The sequence below is a fragment of the Mustela lutreola genome, chromosome 9 (assembly GCF_030435805.1).
Source record: "Mustela lutreola isolate mMusLut2 chromosome 9, mMusLut2.pri, whole genome shotgun sequence".
NCBI classification, from domain to species: Eukaryota; Metazoa; Chordata; class Mammalia; order Carnivora; family Mustelidae; genus Mustela; species Mustela lutreola.
In genome coordinates, this window is record NC_081298.1 from 20,988,022 (window position 1) to 21,006,154 (window position 18,133).

The 18,133-nt window shown below is 41.8% G+C and overlaps 2 protein-coding genes across 5 annotated transcripts in view; one reads left to right on the forward strand and one right to left on the reverse strand.

The window, feature by feature from the left end:
- RPRD1B (regulation of nuclear pre-mRNA domain containing 1B) overlaps positions 1–6,441 on the reverse strand; it is a 51,063-nt gene extending 44,622 nt beyond the window's left edge. The window contains exons 1-2 of the mRNA XM_059133249.1: positions 5,916–6,441; positions 1,102–1,231 (exon numbers count right to left, since the gene is read on the reverse strand). Coding sequence (XP_058989232.1) covers positions 1,102–1,231; positions 5,916–6,066 — 281 coding nt within the window. The 5' untranslated portion in view covers positions 6,067–6,441. The remainder of the gene's footprint in view (positions 1–1,101; positions 1,232–5,915) is intronic.
- A 33-nt stretch (positions 6,442–6,474) lies between these two features.
- TTI1 (TELO2 interacting protein 1) overlaps positions 6,475–18,133 on the forward strand; it is a 47,910-nt gene continuing 36,251 nt past the window's right edge. For all 4 annotated transcript variants that reach the window (XR_009344574.1, XM_059133246.1, XM_059133248.1 and 1 more), the window contains exon 1: positions 6,475–6,602. The gene's annotated coding sequence lies outside the window, so the exon portion shown is untranslated. The remainder of the gene's footprint in view (positions 6,603–18,133) is intronic.

The following is an 18,133-nucleotide window of genomic DNA, read 5'->3' on the forward strand; positions in this document are numbered from 1 at the left end:
CCACATCTCCTCAAAACAAGAAAATGCCCAGCTCCAATTTGAGATGGCTATCCTAGCAGTCTGTTCAGGGTTCAGGACTGTTTCCAGCTCATAATGCATTCTGCTTCTTCAGTGTCCATGTTCATCTCAAGTTAGGGCCAGCTACACCGCTGACGAACAAAAATCTTTTTCCCATCTTTAGAAAATTAGGTATCATTTCTTTCTTTCAGACTTTTCATTTTATCCTTCAAACTTCCCAAATCTTTCATGGAATGCTGGGCTCACTGATACATTTGAGGCCTTTCACATAGACTTCAGATCTTAGAACAACTTTGTTTAACGAACTGGTTTCCTTTTTTTGGCCTTCCCAATTTCCTTCTGCAAAGATGTTTATTATGTGTTTACTAAGTAATATTCTAGTGGAAAAGAGTTTTTCTTTGCTCCTCCTGGGCAACTAACTTGTGTCTACAGAAAAGCAGTTTGTTTTTAAATAAATAAAAGTGATTTATAGAAGTTTTAATCAAATGAATTTCATGTGATATTAGTTACATGTGTGCTCTATACTCTGGTCTTCTTGTTCACAAAACACAATAGTGACAGAGATTTAGTATCTACTTTCCACACTGGCAATTATTATCTTTGCAGTTACAGTAATGACCACTATTTTTAGTAAACAAGACATCTAGACATCTAGAAGGAAACAAGTAAAAATGAAGGCATAACCAACTACTATCTTGCTATTAAGGTTTTGTTACTGGAATGTTTCCTGGTACTATTTAGCTTTGTGTTCCGACCATAAGCTAATGAGACAACTCAGCCAAAACAAGGAAAACACCATATTCAAGAAATGAATTCGATAAGTGAATACAGCTAGGAAAAAAGAGGTTCTACAAGTGTTAGACTCAACTCCTTCAATACATCAAAATGTTTACACGTCTGAGACAGCTAAAGGGCTCAGCAGAACATAAAACTGTAATTTGCCCTTTCCAACACTCTGTAAAGCACACCCCTGTAAAATATGAAGTTGTCAATTTGCAAAGGCTCTCCCAGAAAAGGAAAGAACAGTAAGGAAGAAAGGGTAATGCATTTAAATACCAAACCAAACAAAAAATCCAAACATACCTGGCAACATGAGAAAAAGCATCCACAAGGACAGATTCAAATTCTCTAGTGAATTCAGGTCCTTTCCTTTTACTGTTTTGGATGACATCATTGGCTAAGTACAGAAAAGTAAGCTTTCTATTTGATTTGGCTGGAAAAAAAGAAAAAAAAAGATAATTTAATTTACACCAAGGAAATTCTCAATGCACAATTCTTCTGCCCTAAGCTACTCCTAAAGAATATTAAGACAAGTATTATTTACTTGAGACCAGGCTTCCTTTACAATTGAAACAACAACTTAAATAACTTGTTGACATCACTAACAAAAAAGGTTTGAGAATACAAGTTTGAAAAACAAAATAAAACAAGAATGGGCCATCTTCATTTCTGTAATATTTTAACCAGAATAACTGATGGTAAAATAAAGATAATCCAAAGAAAACTCCTAAAGGATAAGCAGTCAATATCCTCAAGAAGACATAATAAAACCAAGGTTTATTCTATTGCAAAGATGAGCATTTTTAATTCACTATTAATTACCAAATACTGCAGAATGAAGACTGAGCCAGGTTTCAGTTTTAAAATAGATTCTTGTAATTTATGTTCCTACACTGAGAATTTCTCTGAACATTCCTATAACAATCACCAATGATAGTAACTCTACGATCCAGAGAAATCTCTAAATGCACCAATGGACGTTTATCTCAAATACAAATATATATTAATGCTACATTATTATTGAAAATTTAAAGATGTCTGAATTCTGGATATGCAAAATTATGGCTCCCACAGAAACCATAATTCTTCTCTCTTATACATACTAAATGTAGTATTTCCTATTACTCTGTATGGCATCATATATTAAACCATAAAAACCTCATGTACTATGTCTGAGTTACAGTTGCTTGGGGGAACATTACTGAATTTCCTGGCTTCTATGCACATAACTTCTCAACCATAAAGTTACATCACTATCATTTTTGGTCCCAGTTTTCTTTTAAAAGAAATAAATAAGAACACAATCAGACAGTCCAAAACACTAAGTTTTCTCCAATGCTAAAATACCTGAAAAACTCAAGCAAGCCTTATATCAACCTTTACATACCTGAAAAACTAGTCCTTAACTCTATTCCTCTCAGAAACCACTTGTTTCTTTTGATATGCACACAGCATGTATAAATTCTGACACAGCAGGCATAAGATGTGACATTTTTAAAGGTAGCTACAGAAGAATAACCCAAGTTAAAAACAAGATTTTTAAAAGCATTTAATAGTTTAAAATGATGACTTAAAGTATTCATAAAATTAAATATGGATATCTTGAGCTGTATTAACCTTCTGGTAATAACCTAGTTTACATGGCTAACTGACGATAATATTTAATCTTCAACTATTTTAATTATTATTCAAAAGCAGATCAAAAGTGTCAATAGTTACAATATTCTACCATTGCTACAAAGGTATCTTATAGCAAAGGCTTTTCTTTTTTTTTTAAGTAAACCTTGTCTGGGATGTTGCAACAAGTAAAACTACCTGTCGATAATGTTATGAGTTAACAGTTTCCAAAGTACAACAGAACTTCAACAAAGGTAATTTGACTGAGTGATGCTTTACAAATGCCATATATTTCATGTTTAAAAACCCAGACTCCATTGTATAAAATATCAATTTTGACAATTAAGACATGATACGTTTTTTTCAGTGCTGCAAACATGATAGCCAAGAGGCCAGAGAGCCAAAGTTTTCACTATTTACAATGCCAATTAATTTTCATCATCCTCAAACTTTGCAATGGGGTTTTAGTTAAAATTTATCCCTCTACATCCAGCATCCTGAAGCCAACATGAGTACCACGTGTGTAAAGGTGATAAGACAAAGCCCAGAGCACTTAAATACTCATACCCTCTACTCTAGTCCCAGGTGACAACTCACTTAGTCAGATGTCTTTCCAATATGACACAGTAGATCCTTTCACTCCCTATCTATGCCCATTCCAAATGGGATGGAATAGTTGCTAGGTAAAATTTATATAACTAGCTGACAAAAAAAAACTCAATTTGTTTAGCTGGTTTTGACATCTAAAAAAGCTGGGGGTCGGGGGGTGGGGGGGGAAGGCCTATTTAACTGCATTCAGGCCAACATACAAAAACATTACTAAAAAATACTCATCTAAGGAGCATTTTACATCAAACTTCCCCATAAAGAAAGGAAGTTCTACCTAAAACAGAGCCCAAAGCGATAAATTAAGAATTATTCCTAGTGGAAAGACAGTAACCCATCAAGAATAAAAGTAGCATTGAATAAAAGTAGCATTTAAGCAAAAAATAGTCATTTCTGTAAACCCCGTAAATATTTTCAAGACAATTCAGACAGAGTCTGTAAACATCTTAGGGAAATGACTTGACCAGATAGAAACGTCCACTTCTAAAGACTCAGGGTGGGCCAGAATCTAAGGGGCTAGTCAATTTGAACATAATGGCACAAAATCTTTTTCCACTTCTGTGTGGGAGCATTCTCTATTCATCAATGAAGACTGGGTTATTAGGAAGCTGTATCCTGATGCTTGGAAGAGCATCTCTACCTTGGCACTATCCAATATGGTAGCCACTAGCCACATATGGCTATTGAACACTTGAACTAACACAATCATTTAAAACTTTTGTTCCTTAGTCACACATTTCAAGTGCTCAACAGCCACATGTGGCAAGTGGCTACCTTGTTGGGCATTACGGATATAAAACATTTCACAGAAAGCTGTAGGTAGTGCTGTTTGGATCCTCTACTCAACCATGAAAATGACACTGAAAACCACAATCAAACTCCTAACCTATTTTTAAACTGTGTTAAAAGGTACCATGCGAAATGCTATGGGCATTACAAAGAAACAAGAAGACTCAGTTTCTCACACAAAACACAAATCTAGTGAAAAAACAGTACTAAGAATGAATAAATGCTAAATTACTGTGGGATGGGGTGGGATACAGTGATTAATTCTCACCAACAAAAGTGATATGGGTTTGGTTGGAGTCAGACAATCACTTCCACTTATTAAAGGGGACTGAGGCACTGGGTACTTGAAAGCACAAATTTTGGCATTGGAGGGCACTGGGCTAATACTCCAGCCATACACCCTAAACAAAGCACTTAATCTCTCCTTATCTTTACACTCTCATCTATAAAATGGGAGATAATAATGCTGGTCTCCTTAAAACATAAGGTTTCAGGAAACTAGGATCATGAGATTAGGGTTAAAGGAGCTTCACAGATGAATGCAGTCTCTGAATTGTTATTTTCCATAACTCAAATAGGGTACAAGGAGGAGGATTTGTGGGCTCTAGGCTCTATTTCCCAACTGCCAAGAAGGGATCCCTATCTCAGAATGGCACATGCTTGTGGAAAGGGGAGTCTGTGCTAAAAGGCTAGAACCAGCTCTCCTCAAAGAATCTTGGATTTTCCTGTCTGACAGCCTGATGTAGTCTAGCCTCACTAGCTGTAAGGCAATGAAAATACCACTTAACCATTCAGGTGGGAGTCTCCATCTCACAGATGGTGGAAAACACACGTAAAGTTACTTCCTATATTATAAAGGGCCTACTACAGAGGCTGCCCAAAGTGGTTCTAAGCTCCATTTCCTCAGCTTTCTGCTATGGAATCATTAAGGGAACAGCTGTGAAGGTGCCTACCTTCCCTAACTTGAAGGCAAAGACCATGCCTCACACTGAGTAATCAGTAGTCCCATTTCACCATTATTTATGAAACGCCTATACTGTGCTTGACACCATGCTGGATGTTCGTTTGGATTATCCTGTTTACTCCTTACCACAGCAAGTTGTTTGAGCCTCAGTTTTTCCTCATCTGCAAAGTTCCTACTCCAGAGAACTCTGAGAATTTAAAAAATGACAATGTATGTAAAGATATCAGTACTGCACCTGGCACATAATTAAAGGCACAGTAAATACCAGTTTTCATCGCCTCCATTTTATAGGTAAGGAAACTGAGGGTCAGAGAGGCTAGGCTGCTGGGGTCAGTGAATGGCAAAGCCAGGCTTAAATTCCAGGCAGATGGCCTCTGGAGTCAACGTATTATCAAGCATCCAATCCAGTGCCTGGCACATAACCGGCTGAGCTCAATGAACGCCTGTCGGATCCCAAGCAGGGTCTCGAATCAATGAAGGATGCACTAGAAGAGGAGCCTGAGAGGTAAGGTCTAGGTAGTGTGGCCCCTTAACCTCTCCATATGGGGGGTAACCGTACCCACCTCACAGAGCCATTCTGAGGACTAAAATGTGAGGATATTCATAAAGGTCTCAGCATAGTGACTGGCACAGAATAAAGGCTCTGTAAGTGGCAGCCATCCTTGTCTCGTTTTACAGATGAGAAAACAGACGCACAGAGAGATGAAGAAACTAGCCCAGTATCACTCAGCTAAATAAGTGGCTAAGCCAGGACTCGATCTAGGCAGTCTTACTCCAGAGTCCTTTGGCTCTTATTCCAAATGCCCAGCAAAGTGCCTGGCACACAACAGCCTAGGGCCAATGCCCTCTGCAAAGCTTTCCAGATAATAATAGTCACAAGTGTCAGGAGTAGTCTGCGGGGGGGGGAAAGGGCTGGCTGAACTGGGAGTCTGGGAACCGCAGACAAGTATCCTAAACCTTCCCAGGCCTCAGTTTCCTTTTCCGAGAAATGGGGATAACACTGTCACCAACCTCAGAAGTGCAATCAGAGGCCCGGGCTTGGAAAGCAGGCTTCAACTAAGAAGCTAGAGGAGCCTCGGGAATGGGCTGGGGAGAGGTCAATCCAGGGGAGGGCCCAAGGGGCTGCACTGGGGGTGTTTACCTTTGCGGAGCTCGCGGTGCCACACAGAGACGATGGGTCCCGCGTGCTTGCGGTGGTGGATGAGCCACAAGGACAGGGTCTGCACGCTCTGTTGAGAGTTGCTCAGCTCCGAGAGCTTCTTCTCCAACGCCGACTCGGAAAAGGAGGACATGGTGGCGGCGATGGGGCCCTGCAGGGAGCGGCCTGGCCGCCCAGTGCGGCGGGAAGAGCGACGGCACGAGGCCGGGGCCTCACCTGACTGCCTGCGAGGCTCTTTACAGACTGACAGACTGCCAGGAGGGTAAGGAGGGGGAGGGGATGGGTCTCCGCAGTAACAGCCGCCCGCGCCGCCGCCACAAGATGGCCACCGACCTCTCACCCCGCCGAGAGCAGGGTCAAAGGGGAAGGGCCGGAGTAGCTGGGCACCCGGAGGTGTCAGAGCTAGAGAAACACGCCCCTCCAGTGGCGGTGGCCTCCCTGAATCTCGCTCAGGGTACTTCGAAAGGGACAGACCGGGAGGAAAACGCAGTTCGGCGGCCTCCGGAAGGCGCTTGGACCGCTCGCGCCCGCACGCAGGCGCAGTGAGGCTCACCGGAACCGTTTCTCCCGCTCCGGCAGAACCTTTCTGGCGCTGTACGGCGCGCTAGTTAGCACGCCACTTCCGGCGGGGTGGAGGAGGCGGGAGAGAGGGAAAGGCTGGAAAACGAGGTAAGGGAAGAGTGGCGGGAGCAAGAGGGAACCCAACAACTGGGATCCCCTAAAGGGGAATCTCGAGGGGACGCTGATGCTGCGTGATCAGGATATACGGGAGGGGGGGTTTTCTCCCTCATCTGGCAGACCCCAGTCCGAACTCTTCTCTGTACACGTCCTGCTCTCTGGCTGTCCCCCCGCCCATCCCCCGCCCGCCAAAGCTTCCTTTTAGTTGTGCCGAGCCACCCACGTGCACTTTTCACGCCTTGGCTCTTGCTCTGTTTTTTCTCCAAAGGTGAGGCCTCCCCCCCCCCCCCCCCCCCCACTTCTCACCTGGTGTGCTCCCACTCAGCCTCCAGGACCACCCTTTAATATCCTGTACTGACGTTTAGTCGCGACAGCACTGCCATAAAACACGCCTTTGTGCCCTTAATTTGGTTGTTTCGTTCAGGGAATTACATGCTGCCCTTGCCCTCTGGGGAGTCCATTTAATCGTTCTCAAATTTAAGCAATATGTTAACTTTTTTGAGAGTTGGGGCAGGGAAGTCAATGGTTCCCTTGACCTTTAAAACGCCGTTTGAGACTGCAACCTCTTTACCTATGTTTAATAAAAAGTTTTAAATTCCAGTTATCAAATCAGAGAAATTTGTCTTTCCAGCTGCTGTGGGATTGGTAGTAGGAAGTTAGGTTATTGTAGACAGCAGTTTCAAAATTTCCCGATTAGCATGGCATTTACCAGTTAGGGGCAAACTCCAGTTAAGAGACATTTTCCTAGTTGATGACTATTTTTTCTCTCACTGCACCATATTGTAGTTCTTTGCCTTGATGCTTTCACTCCTCTTCCAGACTAGAATCATCATAATCAATATCGTAGCCAATATAGTGAGCAATTTCTAAGGGCTAGACATTGTTTTCACATAGTAACACATTTAATCCTCATGACAAAGCTATAAGGTAGTTACTATGTTATTCTCATTTGAGAATAACTCTCTATGTTATTCTCAATGAGGAAATGGCACAGAGAAGTTAGGTAACCTACCCAAGATCACATAACTAAGATTAGAGGGAAAGGACTGCATCTTAAGCATTTTTCTCATCCCACCACATTATTCATAGCTGATGGAGTGAATTAATATTAAAAAGGTAAATGCCCTAAAATTACACAGTCAATATCTAGTCATAATTTTAACCAAGGGCCTTTGAGCCCCAATCTTGACCATGTTTCTATATTAAGTAGCACTGTCATCTACTGAACACTTAACACCAAGTCACTCTGTATTAAGCACATTACGTACTTTGTTTTATTTAATCCTTAAAATAGTTTTGTGTGATGAGGATTATTATCACTATTTGAAAGATGAGAAAACATAAAACATAGGTGAGTAATCTGTCCAATATCACTTGGATATAGAAAATGACCGAGCTAGGAGTCAAATCAAGGTTATCTGATGTCTGATCCCAAAGTCTTCACTTCTGAGTCACAGATTGATTCTTTCAGCTAATAATTTTTGAGCACTATGTCTCAAGCACTATTTTAAGCAAAAAGAATCTGTGTCCCCAGAAGCTTACCTCCTACAAGAAGAGGTAGATTTAAAAAAAAAAAAAAAAAAAAAACCACGTATAAAACAAGTTAGAAAATGATACCTAATTTAAATAAAAATCAAGGAGGATGAGGAATGCATTTGTGGGAGAATAGGAGTCTATTAAATATGCTGGTTAGAAAAGGCCTCATTGGCAGGGTGACATTTGATTAGAGCCCTGAAAGAAACGAGAGAACAAGCCATATGCCGTATGGTAGAATGTTGTTCAAGGCAGAGGGAAAACTAAATGCAACTGTTAGACCATTGTTGGCATTTTTTTTTTTTAAATTTTATTTATTTATTTGAGAAAGAGACAGTGAGAGAGAGCATGAGCAAGGAGAAGGTCAGAAAGAGAAGCAGACTCCCCATGGAGCTAGGAGCCCGATGCGGGACTCGATCCCGAGACTCCAGGATCATGACCTGTACCGAAGGCAGTCGTCCAGCCAACTGAGCCACCCAGGCATCCCCATTGTTGGCATTTTTAAGGAACAGCAAGAAGGATGGTGAGGCTGGAGTGATATGAACCAGAAGGCTGGAAATGAGCTCAGAAAAGTAGTCAGGGACCACATAACATGGACCATATCACATGGGGACTTGTAAGCCATAGGAAGAATTTTGGATAATACTCTGAACAAAATGAGAGTTCACTGGATGCTCTTGAGCAAAAGAGGAGCATTGTTGGCTCTTAGGCCAAGAACAGTAAGGCTTCAAGGGTGGAAGCAGGAAGAGCAGTTGAGCAGCTGTTGTAATAATCCAGGTGAAAGGATGATTCAGACCAGGGTTGAGGTGGTGAGAGGGGGTCGGATTCCAGGAATAGGAATCCCAGGATTCTGTCTTTAAGAGGTAGGATAGTATTTGCTGACAAATTAGGTAGGAAATGTAAAACTCTAGGTGGCCCCAAAGATTTCAGCCTGAGCAACCATAAAAATGGGACTGCTTTTTCTGAATTGCAGAAAGAGATGGTTTAGGGAGTAAAACAGGAGTTTAGGTTTGTACATGTCCACGTGGAAATACCTATCCAAGTAAAGGCTTCTCTCATAGGCAGTTGGATTTATGGGTCTGGAGTTCAAGGAAGAGACATGATAGAGTTAAACATATAAATGTGGGCATCATAAGGGGGAATAGCTGTAGAAAGAAGATAGTTTGGGGCGCCTGGATGGCTCAGGTGGTTAAGCGTCTGCCTGGCTCAGGTCTTGATCCCAGGGTCCTGGGATCGAGCTTCTCCCCCCACCACCACGTAGGGCTTCCTTCTCAGCAAGGAGCCTGCTTCTCTCCCTCTCCCTCTACCCCTTCTCTCTGCTTTTATACGTGCAAACATGCCCATGTGAGCTCTCTCAAATAAATAAATGAAAAAAAAAAAGAAGAGAGGCCCAGTGACTGAGTGCTAAAACACTTCAACATTTAGAAGTCTGAAAGATAAGATGATGACAATCTGATTTTTCTTCTTCAGCCCATTAATATTAATTACACTGATTCATTTTCAAATATCGAGTTAGCCTTCCATCCCTAGCATAAACTCTGCTTTCTCATGGCATATAATTCTTTTTACATGCCACCAAATTTTATTTTATAATCTTTGTTTAGGATTTTTGCATCTGTGTTCAGGAAGGAAATTGGTGTGTAGCTTTTTTATTTACATATTGTCTTTGGTAGGTTTGGTATCAGGGTAGTACTAGCTTCATAAAACAGGTTGAAAAGATTTCCTCCTTTTTCTAGAAGGTTGGGTAGGATTGGTGCTAATTCCTTAAATGGTTGGTAGAAGTTCCCAGTGAAACCTTCTGGGCCTGTGGATTTGTTTTCTTTTTCTTTTTTGAGTTTTTAAATGACAAATTCAGGTTTTAAAAGTTGTAAGGCTAGTCAAAGGTTAAATAATTTTTCTTATATTACGTAAACTGTAGTAGTTTTTGAGGAATTTGCCATTTGGTCTAAGTTATCAACTATATGTGTGAAGTTGTTTGTGTTGTTCCTGTATTTTCCCTCTTGTCAGTCTTGCCAGAAGTTTATCAATTCTACTATCTTTTTGAAGAACCAGTGCTTTGTTTCATTGATCTTTCTCTATTTTCTCTTTCCAATTTCATTGGTTTCTATTCTGCTCTTTATTATTTTCTTCCTTCTGCTTCCTTTGGTTTTATTTTGCTCCTCTTTTTCTAGGATCTTAAAGTGAGAGTTTAGATTATTGATTTGAGACCTTCCTCTTTTCTAACATGCATATTAACTACTATATAAATTTTCCCTTTCAGCATGGCTGTAACTGTGTCCCCCAAATTTTGATATGTTGTATTTTTACTTTCATTTCTGTGTATCTTTCTTAAAATTTCCCTTGAGATTTCCTCTTTGATCCATGAATTATTTAGAAATGTGTTGCTTTGGGGCTCCTGGGTGGCTCAGACATTAAGCGACTACCTTAGCTTCAGGTTATGACCCTTGGGGCCCTGGGATCAAGTCCCGCATTTTTTGGGGGGGGGGGAGTCCTACTCAGTGGGAGCCTGGTTCTCCCTCTCCCACTCCACCTGCTTATGTTCCCTATCTAATAAATAAAAATTCTAAAAAAAGAAAAGAAAGAAGGCAGGAAAGAAAGAAACATGTTGCTTAGTTTCCAGGTCTTTGGAGATTTTCCTGTTATCTCTCTGTTGTGAGATTTCTAGTTTGATTCCATTGTGGTTGGGGAAGCTGCCGTATTCACTGTGTCATGGCCTGAGATATGATCTATTTTAGTATAATACTCTGTGGGCACCTGAAAATGTATTCTCCTGTTGGGGGTTGGAGTGTTCTTTAAATGTTGATTAGATCCTGTAGACATAGGGCGCTGTTGAGTCCTGTTATCCTTGTTGATTTTCTACCTGTTTTATCAATTGTTGAGAGAAGAATGTTGTAGTCACTACCTGTATTTGTGTTGACCACCCCTGCTGCTCCTTTCAGTTTTAATGAATTTTTGCATTACACATTTTGGGGTTATTTTGTATTTGTATTTTGTATTTGTATTTTGTGGTTGATTTGTGTCTTAACATAATCCATTTAGTATTGCTATGTCTTCTTTTTTTTTTTTTTTTAAGATTTATTTATTTATTTTTTGATTTTTTTTTTTAAAGATTTTATTTATTTATTTGACAGACAGAGATCACAAGTAGGGAGAGAGGCAGGCAGAGAGAGAGAGGAGGAAGCAGGCTCCCTGCTGAGCAGAGAGCCTGATGTGGGGCTCGATCCCAGGACCCTGGGATCATGACCTGAGCCGAAGGCAGAGGCTTTAACCCACTGAGCCACCCAGGCCCCCCTATTTATTTATTTATTTGACAGACAGAAATCACAAGTAGGCAGAGAAGCAGTCGGGGGAGGGGACGAAGCAGGCTCCCTGCTGAGCAGAGAGCCCAATGTGGGGCTCGATCCCAGGACACAAGGATCATGACCTATGCCGAAGGCAGAGGCTTTAACCCACTGAGCCACCCAGGCCACCCTACTATGTCTTCTTGATGGGTTTACCCGTTCATGGTTATAGAAGTTCCTTCTCTGTCTCTGGTAATCATTGATTTTTCAATTCTAAAATTTCCATGTGATTTTTCTTTACATCTCCTGTTTCTTTGTTGAGGCTTCCTGTTCTTTCATTTACTTCAAGCAAGCACATAATTGTTCCTGGAAGCATTTTAATCATGGATGCGTTAATAACTTTATCAGATAATTCTCACATCTCTGTCTTCTCAGTGTTTGATGTATTGATTTTTTTTTCTTTCAGTTTGAGACCTTCCTGTCTCTTGTTATGATGAATGATTTTTGATTGGACATTTTTTTTTAAGATTTTATTTATTTATCAGAGAGAGAGAGGGGGAGAGAGCGAACACAGGCAGACAGAATGGCAGGCAGAGGCAGAGAGAGAAGCAGGCTCCCTGCCGAGCAAGGAGCCTGATGTGGGACTCGATCCCAGGACGCTGGGATCATGACCTGAGCCGAAGGCAGCTGCTTAACCAACTGAGCCACCCAGGCGTCCCTGATTGGACATTTTTGCATTATGTTCTGACACTCTGAATCTTATTTAAGTTCTCTGTTTTAGCTGGCTTTCTCTGATACCACTTTGGCAGGAGAACCAAGTGTAGGTAGAAGTTTAAAGTCTTCACTCAGTCTCCTTTGACACCCAAGGTGAAGGGCTCGTCATTACTTCCCAGTAGAAGTGAGAGTTCCAGTACCCCATTTGGTATCTACTGTGCTACACTAAGGGTGGCCTCGTTGCAAAAGGGTGGACAGTAGCAAAAGTCCTGACTGGCCATAAGCCTCCTCTGACACTACCCTGAGGGTGAGGGAAAGGAGTGTATATTCTTTTTTTTTTTTTTTTTTTTTTTTTTTTAAGATTTTGTTTATTTATTTGACAGACAGAGATCACAAGTAGGCAGAGAGGCAGGCAGAGAGAGAGGGGGAAGCAGGCTCCCCGCTAAGCAGAGAGCCCGATGCAGGGCTCGATCCCAGGACTCTGAGATCATAACCTGAGCTGAAGGCAGAGGCCTTAACCCACTGAGCCACCCAGGCGCCCCTATATTCTTGATATACTCTCTTTTCTAAGTTAAGAACCACTTTTCTAGGATGTACTGCCTACCAAAAAACGTAGAAAGTATAGGCTCATAAATATTAGTGTAATACAGGGCACCATTTAACAAATATTCTATAGAGGACAGCTAGAAATGAAATGAGCCTAAAGTACTTTGGGGAAGGATTTTTGGGACGTCTTGATTCCTTTCCTCCACTTCTATTTTGTATATTCCTTTGTGTTTTTTGTTTGCTTGTTTTTAAGATTTTATTTTCTTTTTTATTTGATGGAGAAAGAGATCACAAGTAGGTAGAGAGGCAAGCAGAGAGAGAGGGAAGCAGGCTTCCCGCTGAGCAGGGCTCGATCTCAGGACCCTGAGACCAGGACGTGAGCCGAAGGCAGAGGCTTAACCCACTGAACCACCCAGGCACCTCTCTCCTTACTGTTGTGTTGTATACTCCTTCCTTGCAGTGTTAGACCCTCTAGGTAACTTTGTATCTCCCTTTCCTTGTCCAGAACTTAGCCTGGTGCATGACACATAGTATATGCTAAGGAAACATTTGTAGGTAGAAAAAAGAATGAGTAGGAAGCTACAAAATTTCACGTGTACTGGAGGTTTAAGGTTTATCCAGCCTCTCTTACTCATTTATTAAACAAACAGTGAGTGGGAACTGCTTGGTAGACACTGTACCAGATGCTGGGAAAAATCACAAGGAAAGCTGTAACACTAAAAAGTATCCTGTTCAGTTGAAGAGGTACACAAATAAACCAGTCACTTTAACCCAAGGCAGCAGCCCTCCAGTGCACTCTGCACACTACTGCCAGATGAATCCTGAGCGAGTACTCCTTTCATCACCTGGTGCTTCAGAAGACAGAGTTTGTGTAGAATGTGTACAGTGTGGGATTTCCATGCTCTGTGGGGGGAGGGGCATCAGACTGACCTTGCAAACATTTATTTATTTATTTATTTATTTATTTATTTATTTAAGATTTTAGTTATTTATGTGACATAGAGAGATCACAAGCAGGCAGAGAGGCGGCGGGGGGTGGGGGGGAGTGGCACAGGGAAGCAGGCTCCCTGCCGAGCAGAGAGCCCAATGTGGGGCTTGATCCCAAGACCCTGAGATCATGACCTGAGCCAAAGACAGAGGCTTAACCCACTGAGCCACCCAGGCGCCCCAGCCTTGCAAACTTTTAAAATAGATTCACAAGCATACCTACCATCTCCCCTACTCCCCCACCACCCATAGATTCTGATTCAGTAACTCTGGTGTAGGGCCCAGGAATCTCTGCTTCCATTGATTCCCCCTTGATTCTGATAAACAGACTGAGGGTAGCCTCTGGTCTAGGGGAAAGTGTGCATTCAGCCTTTGAGATGAATTCCAGGTCTGACATCACTTGCTGTGTGACCAGGCGTCACTTCACCTCTCTGAGCCTTGAGTTACTCAGCTGGTGGATGAGGAACTTTTATTACATAAAATACCTAGTACATGCTTGTCATTTGGTGGGGTTTTTTCCCAGCAAGTATTAATTCTCTTCCTTCTGTTCAAGAACCTGTATTAGCAATTCTTATGTCTAAATGCTTGTCTGTGGAATCTATGCCCAGTTTTTTTTTATCCATATGCTGGTTATTCAGAGTTAGAACTTTCGGGAAAAAGTCTTATGTACCAAATTTATGTTAGGTTGAAGAAATTGAAATTCATGGAAATTGTACTGCCAGGTGTAGAGCGAGGACTCGAATCCAGATAGTCACATTTGTGTTCTTATTCTGTCCCTGTCCTAGAATCAGCCTAAAAGTAGCCCAGCCAAAGTCTAGAGCTATGATTGCCCCTTAAGAATGAATCTAGGGACACATGGGTGGCTCAGAGGGTTAAGCTTCTGCCTTCACCTCAGGTCATGGTCTCAGGGTCCTGGGATCAAGCCCCGCATCAGACTCTCTGCTCAGCAGGGAGCCTGCTTCCCCCTCTCTGTCTGCCTGCGTCTCTGCCTCTGCTTGTGATCTCCCTGTCTCTCTGTCAAATAAATAAATAAAATCTTTAAAAAAGAGAGAGAGAGAGGGAGACTCTAACAGGATCCTCCCATAAAGGATGATGTCGGCTACCTGTAGGAATTACCCAAGAGAAGAAGAGTATGGCAGTTTTTACCCAGAATCCAGTTCAGGCACAGCTGATCTTAAAGCTCTACCAACAAGAGAACCAGAGCTTAGAATATGGCTGTTGACTCAACAGGCATTTATTCAATATTTGCTGTGTGCCTGAAGCAATAAACAAACCTGTCAATTATCACTCTTCTAGAGCCTATATTCTAGTGAGAGGAGGGAGACAATAAATAAACAGGTAGATAATCTGGTTTTATGGATGGCGCTAAGTGCTCTGGAGGAAAACTTTAAGGTCAGGACGAGGAGATAGTGCAGGGCTGGGGAAGAGGGAGGATAGATTATAGTTTTAAACAGCAGTGATCAGAGAAGGCTCACTCAGAATTCACGTTTGAGCAAGCCCTAAAAGTGATGAGAGAGCAAGTCATGAGGAAATAATGGTAGAAGAGCAAGAGCAAAGGCCCAGGGTTGAGTATGTCCGCCCTGGATGAAGAGTGGCTCACTTGCTGTGATGGCATCTCTATCTTGTCTCTACATTTACAAGGTGCTTTGATTTTTCTTCTTCCTGGCCTTTGCTTGTAACAGCTGTTTTACCTTGAGCAGCCTTCCTGCACAGCTCTAAACATGGAATCCTCAAATTCCAACACAAGTCCCCCTCCCTCCGCGAATACTTCCCTGTTGAAGTTCATTCTTTTTCCAAATGTCTTTTGTACCTCTTCCCTTTTTTCTCCCTTTTCCACTTCTTGATTGTGTGATATAGTAAGTGCCTTGTGGTCTACCTTCTTATCCTTTTAAGTGTCTGTAAGGTATAGCATCTTTTCCGGTGCTGATTACCCCATTGGTCTTCGCCACCTATATGCCATGACCCAGGGATGGTCTCTAGCCCATCCAGTGACAAGGCAGAGAGAGAAGGGGAAGACAGGGAGAGGCGATGGGTTCACCCATGGACTACGATTGTGGATCTCTTCCCTTGCCTCTCAGTGACGCTTTCCGTGACCACAGCTTGGGTGTGCTGAGCTAGAAAAGACATAGTTGCCATCAGCAATCGAGAACTGGTTATTCAGGCTTATGTTTATTCAGTCACTGTCTGCCAGAGTTGAACTCTGGGTGGTTTTCTCTACTCAGCCAGAGAATCCACCCTTTCTGAATGCCTCATCCCCAGCGGGCCAGAACGCCCCTGGAACCATCAGTTACAGAAACATCGAACTCTGCAGCACCACTTTCAGTAATCAGGGCTGCATTTTATAGGAATAGAATCTGAGACTCCTCAGTCTCTAAATCTCTAAACAATTTCTTTTGTAATTGACATATTGTCACACAAGTGTGATTTCATGGCCAACCCATAAAGGTATATGATTGCCTTTTATAGTCATGTCAAGCAGCAATTTGGTATACTCTCTTCCCTGCAAAAAGCTGGTTTATATATTTCTGAGTCTATAACCTGTTCTTTTAAAGATCTCCAATTGCGGTAAATCTTCATCTGTATAATACTCCATTGAGAGATTATACTACAATTTATCCATTCTCCTGGAGATGGGCATTCAGGGGCAATTGTGGATAGTATATTCTTGAACACATCTTTTGGTATGTTTATGTATGTATTTCTGTTGGGGATTTATCAAAGAGTAGATACTAGGTCATAGGGCATGCGTGTGTTTACCTTTAGACTATTAGATCCTGCTGAAGAGTTTTCCAAAGTAGTTGTACCAGTTTACATGCCTACCAGCCTTGAATAAGAGTTCTAGTTGCTTCATTTCCTTGCTAACGACTAGTATTTTCTTTGTCTTTTTTTTTTTTTTTTAAGATTTTCTTTATTTATTTGACAGAGATCACAAGTAGGCAGAGAGGCAGGCGGGGGGTGGGGAATGGGGGTGGGGGCGGAAAGCAGGCTCCCTGCCAAGCAGAGAGCCAGATATGGGGCTCAATCCCAAGACCCTCGTATCATGACCTGATAAAAGGCAGAGGCTTTTAACCCACTGAGCCACCCAGGTGCCCCTCTATCTTTTTTTTTTCCCCCCCTTTTTTCAGCTTAGCCCTTCTGGTGGATGCATAATGACATTTTATTGAAGTTTTGAATTGCATTTTCCTGACTTAATGATGTGGAGAGTCTTTTTTCATACGTTGATTAAGCATTGGATATCCTCTTTTTTTGATATGTCTGCTCAAGTCCTTTCCCATGTTTTTCCTGGGTTGTTAATAATTTATGAAAAATATTATCAATATGAGTGTTTTGTCAGATATATAGCAGACACCTTTCCTCCCTTTACGGGTTGTCCTTTCCCTGTCTTAATGGTGTCTTTTGAGGAACAGAAGTTCTTAATCATAATGTAATCCAATTTATCCTTTTCTTTCTTTCTATTTATTTCTTTTTTTTTTTTTTTTAATGGTTGGCCCTTTTCTATATCCTGTTTAAGAAATCTTTGCCTACCCCAAGATCACAAAGATGCTCTTTTCTGTTTTCTTACATTTTCTTTACATTTCACATTTAAATCTAGTGTCAGATGGAATCAAGACATACATATTTTTTCCTATGGATAACCAAATGACACAGCACCTTCTGTTAAAAAGACTGTTCTTTCCACCAGGTCATTTCAGCTTTTGCCTTCGTGAGGTATGTGGATCTCTTGCATTTGAGGGGGCTATTCTGTTCCATTAGTCTGTTTTTCGATCTTTATGCTAATAATGCACTGATTTTACTTACTGTACATGTACCGTAAATCAGATAGTGAAATCAGATAGTGAAAGAACTTACACTACCACAACTTACCAATCTAATTTCTCTTGAAGATTGTCTTTGCTGGAGTGCCTGGATGGCTCTCTGTCAGTTAGGCATCCACCTTTCAGCTCAGCTCATGGTCCCAGAGTCCCAGGATCGAGTTCCACATCAGGCTCCCTGAACAGCGGGGAGCCTTTTTCTCCCTGTGCCCCTCACCCCACTTGTGCTCTTTCTCTCTCTCTCTCTTTCAAATAACTAAAATCTTTTTTAAAGCGGCGGGGGGGGGAGCACCTGGGTGGCTCAGTAGATTAAAGCCTCTACCTTCGGCTTGGGTCATGGTCTCAGGGTCCTGGGATTGAGCTCTGCATTGGGCTCTCTGCTCAGCAGGGAGCCTGTTCCCCCCCCCCCCTTGCCGGCCTCTCTGCCTACTTGTGATCTCTCTGTCTGTCAAATAAATAAATAAAATCTTAAAAAAAAAAAAAAAAAAGGTTGTCTTTGCTATTTGAGGCACTTTGCATTCCTATATCAACTTTAGAGTCATCTTGTTACTTTCTACAAAAATCCTGCTGGGATTTTGATGGCTACACCAATGATTTTCACCCAAGGGCCATTTTTACTTTCCATGGGGCATTTGACAGTGCCTGGAGA